This window comes from Papaver somniferum, chromosome 7, assembly GCF_003573695.1.
Source record: "Papaver somniferum cultivar HN1 chromosome 7, ASM357369v1, whole genome shotgun sequence".
Lineage (NCBI taxonomy): Eukaryota > Viridiplantae > Streptophyta > Magnoliopsida > Ranunculales > Papaveraceae > Papaver > Papaver somniferum.
Window position 1 is genome coordinate 162,509,037 of NC_039364.1, and position 12,861 is coordinate 162,521,897.

Consider the following 12,861-nt stretch of genomic DNA (forward strand, 5'->3'; position numbering starts at 1 on the left):
TCTGAGAATCGAACCACTTTTACCACTATCTCAAAATTACACCAATTTTTGGCGTCGCCGACGCGGATTTGCTTTTAGGGTTTTTAGACTTAGTTTTCTTTTATTTATTTATTTACTTTTTTTTTTAGGTTTTTATTATTTTTGTTCTTTTTTACGTTTTTGGGTATTTATCTTTTGTCTACAGGTTTTGGATCATAAAGCGAATTGAGCCAATGAGTTTGGTGATTTCGTAAAGACCGGAACTTAAAGCATAAAGACTTGGAGCGAAAGATTAAAGCGAAAAGAACGAAGAAGAAGACAATTTCTTTTTAGATATATTTTTTTTATTTTTTTTAGGGTTTGTTTATTTTTCTTTATTAAAAAAGAAAAAAAAAGAAAGAGAACTTGCTATTTTTGTAATTTTTTTTTTCTTTTCTTTTTGGACACTTGGACATTGGACTTTGGACATTATTATTTTTAAACCCTAAGGAAGTGTTGGTTTAAATACAAACTGTGTGCAGGGAAGGACGGTGATTACGATATCACCTCCGCCCCTCGGGTTCGTACATGACATAGGAGTCGTGGCCCGAGTCGACTTCAGCGGTTCTTCGCCCGTTTGGTACGGGAGGTAAGTTTTTCGAAACACCCGCGAATCCCCTATCAGCGGGTTTACTGTATTCCTTCGTGTGCATATATGCCGAGGACTTGAAAACGACTGCTTTAATTTCCTCGTAAAGGGCAAGGACTGGCCATACAAGATAAGGGTTCGGATTTCATCACCGTTCTCTTCTTTCCCTCCTTAGGAAAACGAAACCAAACGCGAACCTAAGCCTAAAATTTTGACTATAACGAGACATATATGGTAACGAGCTTAATAGGAAAGTCGTTCGGAAAATATTGGTTACTCTTTTGAGCATACTTCGAAGTTCTTGACGGTTTCTGTGAGTTGAATGCGTGACTGCGCCGCCTTGTAACCGGTGAGGCCTTGGGTATCAAAGCTCCACTGAGCTTCCCTCGCCTTGATTCAACTTACTTGACTCAGATTGATTCCAGAGGGGTGTGCTCAAATTGTAACGAGTTCCCTTTCGAAGGAATATAAGCTGGTCTAGAAAACAATCTAAGTGGAGCCATCATGCTTTTTGTTTGCTAGATTCTATAGGTTTGATTTGGTCGAGTCAGCCTTGTTTGTGATTGTATAGAATTCCCTTGCAATTAAGAATGTCGAACTGGTATGATAGAAGCCAATACAATGATTATCGACCTGAATTTGAATATGGACATCATCCTTTTTATGTCCATGTTGGGAATAGTGGTTGGGAACGCCATCCTTTGGAAGGATATGGGTCATACCCTGGTGAGCCCAATTACTATCCACACATGCATCAGTCTTACGAGCGAGAAGATTATAGTACTAGTTCTTCGTCTTTAGAGGATACAATCAAACTATTGAAAAGTAGTCCTTTTTATGATCCCTCTGTTCCTATTCCTCCTTTAGAAGAGTCCCTCAGGAAATTAGAGGAGTCGACACGTAGAATAGCTGAGATGAATAACTTAGTTTATGACGAAAGAGAACTTTCTATAGAGGAATCCCTCAAGATAATGGCTGAGACGAACGAAACAATTGCTCGAAATAATCTTAATTTCCAATACAGTGTTTCCAATAATACCCTTGAAACTGAGGATAATAATTTTCATAATCAAGATGACGAGGATAAAACTGGTAACACTACTTGTTTAGATGAGGTTCAACCATATTCGTGTTACTATAATGATAATTATGATGAGGATAGTGTTGATGCAGAATTTGAAATAAATAGGCATAGTGATCCGGAATTTGCTACTCCAATTGAGCTTTACAATGATAATATTATTTCTAGTTCGGATCCAAATAATTTTAATAATTATTCACCTATTCAAAAGGACGAGGATTTGACTAGAGATACTCCCGTTTTAGACGATGTAGTATTTCCTTTTGATTACGAAGCTAATAATGGTTTAGAGGAACGAGTTTTTTCTGAGAATATTGTTTTAGAGTCTAGCGATTTAGAAACATTAGTCTTAGACAAAGAAAGTGAACTCATAGAGATGAGTGAGGATGAACCATACTTAGAAGAATCAATTGACCATTTTCAGGAATCTAATGACCTTGAAATTAGGGAAGTTGTGACTAGTCTTTCTAGAGACACTGAAAACTCTAAGTTTGGGGGTGATTATCGTTCTCCATGTGCTTTAACTCTTAGAAAGGTCCCTCACTTGGGACTTAACATATGTGCCTCAACCATTTTACAAGATTATCTTCATACACATTTTCCGGAACCTAATGACTTCCATAAGGAAGTTCAGTTGTTAGAAACCCATCCTCTGGTTGATGTGGTTTACCCAGGCTATGATACCAAGATTGACTTTGTCTTCCCACCAAACAGTTTTATCCCAAATGTGGGAACTTATAGATTTCAAATGTGTCAATTATTCAGTTTTGAGACTAAACCTAATTACTTTAGGATATTGGAATCGACACATTTTCTTAAGAATGACCACTACTCTCAATGTGGTCAATTATGTAAGTCAAACCTGATTGACTTAGAGGATCCTCAATTATTTAGCTTATTATTATGTGCTTCTAATTCTTATTTGAGTTTTTCCAGACTCTAGGACCTAATGATTCGGATCCCATCTATGAAGAAACGCAGCCAATGAAAATTTTCTATTTAGACCCTTTTATAGAACCTGAACCTGAACCACAATTAGATGTAGTTGTCTTAATCAGGAAACTAGGTAAGGTCATGCTAGTCTTGTTCATTTTCTTGGTTTACTGCAGTTTCCTTTGGTCAACACTTTTTGGTTTTGAAGACCCACAGTTATTCCGGCTACTGTTATACGATTCGAGGTGACTAATCCTTTCTTCGTCTGGCTGAAGACATTAAACTTAGCACTTCTTGGGAGGTAACCCAACATTCATGCGACACGATAATATCTTTCCTTATCTCTTTTGCTTCAATGGTAACAGTTTATCCTTGTTCATGCTTTTAATTTCATCTTTAGAACATTGAGGACAATGTTAGATTTAAGTTTGGGGGTATGAGAGAAACTTTTTAGTTGCATTAACAAAATCCAGAGCCTAGAAATTTATGCATATTAAGGATCGCACTAACAAATCTAAGTGGATGGAAGCATTTTGATTGTAGGAGTTGAGGAACCAATCTGATTAGATGGCAACATCTATAAGAGTCTATTCATAAAAGCACAGAGCTCAGGTGTTAGAAATAACATGATAGTTTCACCGTATCTCGTTGAGTCCTTTTCACTTCTATTTTTATTTTATTTTGTTTTTAAACTATGTTTCTCTAAGTGATAGGTGGGGCCAACGATTCAAGTTGTTACCAATGCTAGGGTGAATTAGAGTGATTGAGATACAAAAAAAAATGGTAGTTACCAAAAAATTGAAAAAAAGAAAAATGGTAGTTACCAAAAAGTTAAAAAAAAAAAGTAAGAAAAGAAAAAAAAATTGAGACCAGACCATTTGACCAAAAGGAATAAATTCAATAAAGTCGACCACTGGTACCCTTGTATATGCCAGCTGAGTTGACATAGAGTTAGGATTATCGACCACTGGTTCCCTTGTTTATGCCAGTGTGTTGATATTAGTCAGACTAGTATCTCAATCCATTAGGATAGGTTCATTTTGGCAGAGGCCTTCAGACAGATATGGGAAACGCCGTTCACTTAGTAAACATCAAAACCATCTATGTTTTTATATATCCATCTTCTTGATCTATCCATGTGATTAGTTTTGACTCCGGATATTGATGTCCATAGTGAAACTATTTGAGTAGAGCTCTGTCACTATATATGAATTTTAGTATGCTTGAGTGCAAACTCGTGTACAACAATTGGAATTTCGCATCAGGGTATTTCTTCCCGTAGTCAATAAGTATGACAACCAAGGAGATTCTTTAGTGCTTTCCAAGGTTCTGTGTAGATAGCTAGGGTCTGGAGTATTAAGGTTTTGTGGGTATATCTCTGGTAAGCCCTCTCGAGACTATAACTCGGCCACTAGGGACACCTAGGGGTTTAAAGGCTTATTGCATACGCTAAATGCAATCGACGATGCCTGCGTCAGTGAGTTAGGATTTTATTTTATTTTCTATTTGATTTGCTCGAGGACTAGCAAATAATAAGTTTGGGGGTATTTGATAGGCACATTTTTGTGTCTTATATAATCTCAATTGTATATATTATTAGTGCTCGATTTTATATTTATTATGGCTTTTTATGTCCCTATAGGTATTTTTGGAGAAATAAGCTTTTGCGGCGAAATTGGCTCGAAAAGTTTTTAAAGGCACCTGGGAGGACATTTGCTATCCGGACTCTCACTTTGGATAAGGGGTAACCCATTTCGGGCATGTGCTAAAGGGACACCAGAACTGGATAAGGGGGAGGTCACCTTCACCGTTTGAAAACAAGTTTTGGCGGGAAACATGTTCTTCACACCTGCAGATTTAGGATTCGATTTTTGGGCGAGCTACAATGAGACTAAAGGGCTGAAATTGAATGGGTATCTTCCTTAGGCCTAAACAGGCCTGGTGAAGTCTTTGAATTGCACCCAAATTGGCTAGAAACCGAGTTGGAGCTAAACAGGGAAGGTATTTTTACACAGGCCTTATTGAGCTTATTTTTAGAAGTTCTAGAGAGACTAAAGACCTAAAAATCTTTCCAAAGATACATATATATCTAAGGAAGAGTTTGAGATAAGTTGGAAAGCTCAGAAACACGTGAAACAATTTTGGGAAGAGATTATTGCCGTAACTGCCAAGAAAAGAAAATAAGAGATTTCGAGAAGTTTTGGGGAGATTAAATCGCTCTGTTGGCTATATATAAGTTGCTGGGAGTTCAAGGAAGGGGTTAGAACAGTTTGGGGTAATTTAGAGAACCACAGGAGACAAAAAATCAGAGTTACAGACATTCGTTTCTGCTGGTGTAGAAGGAAGAACACGAGGAACATCGACCCTCACCTAATTGTCGCAGAAAACTGTCGTCCTTCTACAACACTTAGCTTCTATCGTTCTGTAACAGTTCCGCTTGTAACAGAAACAGTCAGTCTGTAACGCTTATAAACGTTGCAAACTGTCTGCTTATTATTTTTTCATCTTTTAATCAACTTTTAAACCATAAACAAATATTTTGAGCAAGTGATTAATATGAGGAGCTAAACCCCATTGCTGAGGCGATAGAGGAAGTTATTTTTCCAACAAGAAGTGGTATATTCTATTTTATTTATTTATTTGCAATTATTTTATCATTATTTGCCTTGGTTGAAAATTGTTTGAATGATCCTTGTTAAGCAATTGTGATTTCTTTTGATAGAACATACTTGTACCTAGGTTTTTGATGTTCTATGCTTCGGATTTACACTTGTTATTTTGAGAATCTACTTGTTGCAATAGTTAGAATCAACTTAAACGAGAAAATTGCATAAATATAATTATTGGGATTAAATCACTTTGAACTTGGAAAATAGTGGAATCTTAGCCTCAGTGTTCTTTTAATATTGATATCATCTTTGATTGAGTTTGTGACAATTTTTAGTTTGTTTTCTATTTTAGTTTTAGAATTTAAGTCTATTTTTCATCCTTCGCAAGTCTGAGAATCGAACCACTTTTACCACTATCTCAAAATTACACCAGGTAACCCCCGTCCAATCCGTAAAAGTTGCGGATTTGTAAAATCCAATCGTGTCCGACCCAATCACCCGCGGATTTGACATCCGCGGATCTACGGATGATACGGACCGGATGCGGAATTAACCGCGGATTTAGTCAAAAGAATAAAAAAAAAATACATGAATTTTCTCCTGCATTAACTTGGTCCATTAGTATTACTTTCCCCCGTCAAAACTCTCTGCTTCTCTTATTTAGTCCGAACAGATTACCATGAATGATGGTTGTTGGAGATTAAAGATTTTTATGATGTTAATTTATGAACATGAAATGCTAGAGATCAAAGAAGGATATATATCACTGAAAAGGGTCGTGTGGTTCGGAAAGACTTGTTATAAAGGTCTTATTAATTGAGTCATATTAAAGAGACCTAAGCTAGATCTCTCTGATGAATGATGGTACTTCATTAGTGTCCAATTCTGTTTTTGATGTGTATCTATTTGCTCTATTTCACGGGAACCAGTTCAAGCAATAAAACAGGGAAAAATTGATTCTATTGCCGTTGATTTTGGTTGTTGAATGGTTTAGATGTTAATTTGCAGAGAACAAATTTGCAGGGAAGGAATGGCAAACAAATTTAGCAGCAATACCGTTTTCACTATCACCAGTTTCATGCACATAAAGTGTTTGTAGAAAGTCTTGAACCACGTGTTCTCTGAGTTTACAAAAGTTAATTGGTCACCATGAATTTAATCAAATTGGAGTTTAATTGATTAATCGCGGGTGCGGATGAATCCGCGGATTGCAAAGTCCAACCGTAATTAACCCGTGTAAACGTGCGGATTTGAAAATCCCACCCGTATCCGATCCATAACTCTTGCGGATTGGATTTTGATCGTAATTTTGCGGACGGATACGGGTGAAATTCGCGAGTGGGTTTTTTTTGCACAACAGAGAATACAAATATTAATAACGCGTAATATTTCCGAAGTAGGATGACATGTGTCACGATCTTAATGGATAAGTATCTACGTTTGACGGATGGGATTAAAAATTTACAGCAAACCAAGTTGGGATAGGGATTTATAAGGTGCCAAACAAGGCTAGGGTTTTTTGTTCTTCTCAATCTTCTCCCTCCTCTCCATTTGCGGCACCATTCAGTTTCTTAAATAAATTATGAAGCTCTCTTAATTTACGCTCCTCCATTCTGTGTTTTCTCAATTAGAATGGAACTCGAATTCTAGGCTATATAAACTCTTTCTGTTTTGAGTATTTTATTTATAATCCCCAATCAATCAACTGATCAATTTCACAATCCTATCACTCGATTCACTCCTCCTCCTTTTTATTTATCTTCTCATCCATTATATAGCCCCGATCCACGACCTTTAGTCTCCAATTGATTGTTCTAATTTATTTTTGTTTTGATTTTGATAAGTTATTAGAATGGTGGACGTGAGAAAGAGGAAAAATTCAGACATCCATGGTGAACAGCAATACATCAGGGAAATAGTAATTGGGAAGAAGAAAAGGAAACCCCTTGATGAAGAAGAAAACAGACCAATTGTGAAAAAACAAAGGAAGAAATACAGCACAAAGGGAAGCAAAAAGCAATTGTCACAAAAAAAGTTAAAATTGATGAGGGAAAAAGAATTGGTGAAAAAGTAGAGCAGAAAGGCAAGGAAAGAGCAACTCTGAAGAAAAGGAAACAACTTGAAGATGATTCAGGAAAAAAAATTGAAAAAGAAGAAAGGGGGATCGTCAGAAACAGAAACGAAATCGATGAAGAAGCAGCAATCGGTGAAATCGTAGAGGAAAGAGCAGCTGTGAAGAAAAGGAAACAACTTTGTGAAGAAACATATGAAAAAGAGCAGGGCCGAACAGTTGTCGATCTTTCAGACGATCTGTGGACTGAGAACATTTTAATGAGATTACCAGCTCCAACTCTTCTAGCCAGATGCAGTCCGTTGAGTAAGTTATGGCACAATTCAACTACTAAAGATGCACGATTTGCTGTGGTTCATAATGTTCTAAACAGAAATAACAAAAGTCTAATCCTTAATCTCCTTAATGTATTTAGGGGTGGCATCGATATTTGTTACTTTTTTAGGTTAGAAGCAAATAATGACAATAATTATCTCCATCCTAAAATTATCACTCGTATAGAAACCCATGAGATATTTGAACTAGTAGGTTATGCTAATGGTTTAGCATGTATTAAACGGGTGAGTAAACCTGATGCTGCTATGGGTTCGATTTCTGTGGTTAACCCCATCAGATTTGAAACACTTAACCTATATTATGTTACTCCAACTGGAGGATACATCTACTTGTGTCATGGTTTTGCTTTTGATTCATTATCACAAGTATACAAGGCTGTAATTGTTTTTACTTCGAAAGATGACGACGGGTTTGTTTGCGTGGTCATTACACTGGGAACTCTGTCGTGGAGAAACATAATTACTAGTACTCTTGATATGTCACCACCACCCGGTTCTCCACCTTTTCCTGGTCGAATGGTAACCAGACTTTCAAGTTCGTTTTGTAGACCAGCCACCTATTGCGGGGGTGATCTTCTTTGGAGGACGACTAGTGAAGTTGGTAATGGTTCTAAGATGGAAATGTTGCTCTCATTCGACCTCCACTACGAGAAGATTCGGTTCATTCGACTCCCGGCTGTATCTAATCTGACCCCAACAATGGATGAACATCAATATCTAGTTATTGATCATCTTTTGGAGTATAAAGGATATCCTTGTATTGCGCGTTCTGAGAAGATATCGATAAGCAACAGTGATCACAGCGGCCATCGTTGTGAATATCAGAGTAATTGTTGCTGCAAGGTTCATATGTATATATTAAAGGACAGGGTCAAGCAAGTATGGATCAGGGAGGAGACTTTCGATGTCCAGATTAAGGATCATGAAGGTTTATTACCAGCTCCCCTCTGTTGTTACTTTGAAACTAGCGCTGTTACACCTCCTACACGTGCATTGACTCTCTCCGATCAGGTGCTATTGTACTGGTTTAATGGGGAAAGTCTCATACTCTACAATTTGCAGGAGAAATGTCTCAAGGTGGTAAAATGTTCCCGCTCGTATCCTAGGATTTTTCAAGCTAAGATGAACGAAACACTAAGCCGTAAGATTGGTGATGATATTAATATTGATTGCCCATACATGGATTATCAGCTGCATGCGCAAGTGGAGAATCTCGTTTCTCTGACAACCTTTGTTCCTAAAGGAGCTAAAACCAGTAACTGTGACTGTACTGAAGATTTGCAACGTGTTGTCGTAGGCAACCTACTGGCAGGGTTGGTGTTTACGGGAAGAAAACCATTCAAGTCTTATGCTTTCTACGAGGACAAAGTGGTTGGTGACGAGGTCCGCGATGATGTTCAAGGTAACTCAACTGTTGCATACCAAATCATGAGTTCAATATCTATTTGGCGTCTGATTTTCTTTATGTATTTGAAGTATCACTTGCATCCACCATAAGACGTATCTTAAGAACGCTATTTAAGTTAAATAGTCATCAGACAATGCTGATTAAGTGATCTGAGACTATTCCTGCACTGGATTTTTGTTCCTAGTTGAGCAAATTTTATACTCTATTACGCATGTGTTTGTTGTCGCATGCGGATAGCTTCCAACTGTGTAGTTTTAGCTGTCTTGAGTGTTAGACTTTTTTATGGTTTGCCCAACAATCATGTTTAGACTAAGAAGTTGTTTGTTTGCAGCTGACACGACGTTTGTTTTCCATTTTGAGTCAGATCTCAGATGAGTTGGGAGTAAACAAACACGGTGTAAGCTAATGCATGTTTAATATAAGCTAATTTCTGATTTGTTGAAGGCATGTTTATGATTTAATCAGACAGTAAATGTTAGTTTAAGGTTAAAGATTAAGCATGATATATCCATCAGCTTGACAAGTCCTATGAGGTGTTCTCTAACTCATGATGGAAAGGTTGGAGCAGGGACAGACCCTAGAACTCTTAATTCTTTTTCTAGTCCGGGCTAGCCTTGTCGAGCATAGCATTTCACTTTTTTAGGCTGTTGGGCTGTGACGGTTACCTGGGCTAAAGCCCAGGTTAGCCCAGCTGTATGTCTGTTAGTGGGTTCGAGTGATATGTGACAAGCATGACTTGGACTTCTAGTCTCATACGGTATTATAAAAGAAAATTTGTTTTCACCCATCATTAAGTAATTGGAGGAAATATAAGTTGATAATAAGTCTTGAAAGCTTGACTGTTATGTTTGTTTCTATTTCATGTTTCAATCTTATTTTGGTAAGAATCATATTTAGTGTTCTTGCGCTTTGTGTGCTGGTTTTATGTTGTTGAGCATGTTAATGCTAAGGCCAAGTTTGATTTCAGCATGTTGTTAGTTTTATATGATGTTTAGTCTAAAGCATCAACTTTTATTCTCCTAGCGATTGCATGTTCCATAACGTAGATGAGGTACGGTTGAAGTTACAAGTGCAATTCAGAGTTTTGGCATAAAGTTGAGCTAAATAAAGTTGCTTCCTTCTTGTTTTGGCAGAAGGTTAAGCAAATAAAAATGTTTTCTGTTTTTAAAAATAACATATTTTACGTGGCCATCTAGTTTTATGATTGTAGAAAAGGTTTACCCCTTTTGAATGCAAGGGTTGAGTCTCTGTAGTCGAAAGTCAGCGTACTATTTGATTTGAGTGTGCGGATATCATAAAAGTTTTGTTCCTTAACCGAGTGGGAGAATGTCAGACATTTTATGATTTACACCGCAATCATGTTTAGAGATGCCTGATTTGTTGAAATATGTTAAGAATGTTATTCAAGTCAAATAGTTATCAGACAATGCTGATTGAGCGATGTGACACTATTTCAATCATATAGTTTCTGAGACAATACAGTGGGCAAGTTTTTTTTTGTTCCTAACGGAACAAATTTTATATTCTATTACACCTGGGTTGTTGTCGCTTGTCTCTAGCTTCCAACTGTGTTGTTTTTAGCTGTCTTGAGTAGTTAATGTTGCATTTCTTTTAATGGCTGCTGTAAAAACTGCTTTAGATAGCTGCTGTAAAAACTGCCATGTACAGCAGAGAAATCAGTACTTATGTTCCCATTCAGCAATTCCGCTTCTTCCCAATTGTTATTTTATTTCGTATTTAACTTGCTCCACGGTCACAGGCAACCCTAATGGAAGTTGTAGCTCAAAGCAGAGTAGAAGTGAGAAGAAGAGTGGGAAGGCAATTCCAAAGTGACCTCTTATTGCCAAGAGCAAGGTGAAATTTTTTGGCTTCTTGTGTCATATTGTTGTTATTACAGTATCCCGGCATTTGTTGCAAATCATGTTGGATTTAACCTCTTACAACACTTGTTTAATTAATTTTTCTTTGGTGGTTTCAGGTACAGTCAACTGGTTCTGGATTTTCTCAGCTGATGAGAAAATGCCAAAACATGGTTGCTATTTTGGAGAAACAGAAAGTTACCGGTAACCCTGTCCCAGAAGAAGAATGGATGGCTGTACTTAAAGGGATGCCAGACCTGGATGAAAATTTGGAATTAGATGCTGTGAATTTTCTTAGAGGTGATTCAGTTGACGCCCAAATTTTTGTAGCTTTAAGTCCAGAATTACGGAGGAGGTGGTTGATTAGTAATCTTAGGCCGAACCTACTTTGATATCCCCGAAACCTTTCCTACATCAGGTGTCACCAATTTAAATTCTTGATCTAGGAATGTTGAACCGTTTTAGAAGCTGTCTGGATCATGTCATTGATGATTGGTTGACACACCTTGGTGAAGATTCTGTAGATGTTAAGCGTTTTCAAACTTGGGCTGTTTCTAACAATTTTTTTAATCCAGTTTGGATGGGGCACTGGTTTCAAGTTTATCACAATTCTGGTTTTAAGATTGTCACAATTCAATTATCATTTTTTTTGTCTTTTGTATTTCCTTTTATTGTCATAATAACTTCTGTAGAAAAGATATGTCAGGTGGAACTCAATTACACAGCACAACTATCTTTCAAGTAAAAAGAGAAGATTGAAGGACATGATACTCAGTTACGGATGGAAATAAATAAATAAATTACAGTGCACTCTGACAACCGATGCATGCACAAGTCACATATATGTCATGTCACATTTGCCGCTTGAACCTACGATTCGGTAACAACCGCACAAGTCACACGTCATATGCCACGTTTTGACGCACACGCAAGGCACATACAATTTCGCTTTGTTGCATCCAACGAACTCATGCATCTAAAGCCCTCCAGTCTCTGAGCATGCAGATTGTAGACCTTTAAATGTAAATAAAGCCAGCCATTAGAAATGCTAGGAGCAAATGTTTATGGATTGGTTCATGTGTTGTCTCTCTCTACACGCTGATGCCATCTAACATTCCTTCATCTGTCATCTGCGGCAACCAGACGTCTTTATTTTTTCTCTACTTTGTTCAATCAAAGAACAATGTATTTGGATTCGTACCGCAGAACAATATTTCAAGGATAGTTGACCAGAAGTCCTACAATATCTCAAGTGACTGATTCTGAGGATCTCATATCTCAAGTGACTGATTCTGAGGAATCTCAACAACGACTCGACAACTGAGTCTAGTCTTCCACCAAATACTCCTGCTTTAACTTACGGCTTATTGTTAAAACTTTAATTTGAATTTGTATGATGTGTAAAAGTATATACCCAATGCATATAAGTAGAGAATCCTATCTCCACAAATCTATGTGAAAGATTTAATCAAAAGGATAAACTTTCAGATAGAGGTGTTTCTGATGGCATGTGGGACAAATTATATCTTGACACGCGTTGTTCATATTAATTAAAAGTAGACACGAATTATGTTTCCAAAAAGACAAAAAAAAAAAAAGGTGTATTACCCGTGTCTCCAATTGCCTCTGCAAATGCAACTGCACTTGCGTCACCTACTGTATCTGCTACTGCAGCAACTGAAAGTCCACACATACTACAGCGGTCTTAAAACTACTCAAACAGTAGTTACAGACGCAAGCAACTTTTATTGCACCAGTACCAGTTCAAGACCATCCAATAGTGACCAGCGCAAAATAAGGTATCAGAAAACCAGTACAAAGACTTTGTCTTACCGCAACCAAGCATCCCCTGCATGACTCGAATATTTATTTATTTGTGTTGGGGTTAAAGGGACCCCTAAGAAAAGATGACAAACAAAAAAATCAAAACAAAAAGAAGACACTATTTAGGACTATAC

At 37.3% G+C, this 12,861-nt stretch overlaps 1 protein-coding gene across 1 annotated transcript; it reads left to right on the forward strand.

Moving 5' to 3' along the window:
* The first annotated feature begins 6,750 nt into the window (after positions 1–6,750).
* LOC113298941 lies at positions 6,751–11,564 on the forward strand. Its single transcript, XM_026547840.1, has 3 exons — positions 6,751–9,038; positions 10,804–10,898; positions 11,023–11,564. Exons 1-2 carry the CDS (start codon positions 7,562–7,564, stop codon positions 10,875–10,877), a joined length of 1,551 nt encoding a protein of 516 aa, XP_026403625.1. The 5' UTR covers positions 6,751–7,561; the 3' UTR covers positions 10,878–10,898; positions 11,023–11,564.
* The last annotated feature ends 1,297 nt before the right edge of the window (positions 11,565–12,861 follow it).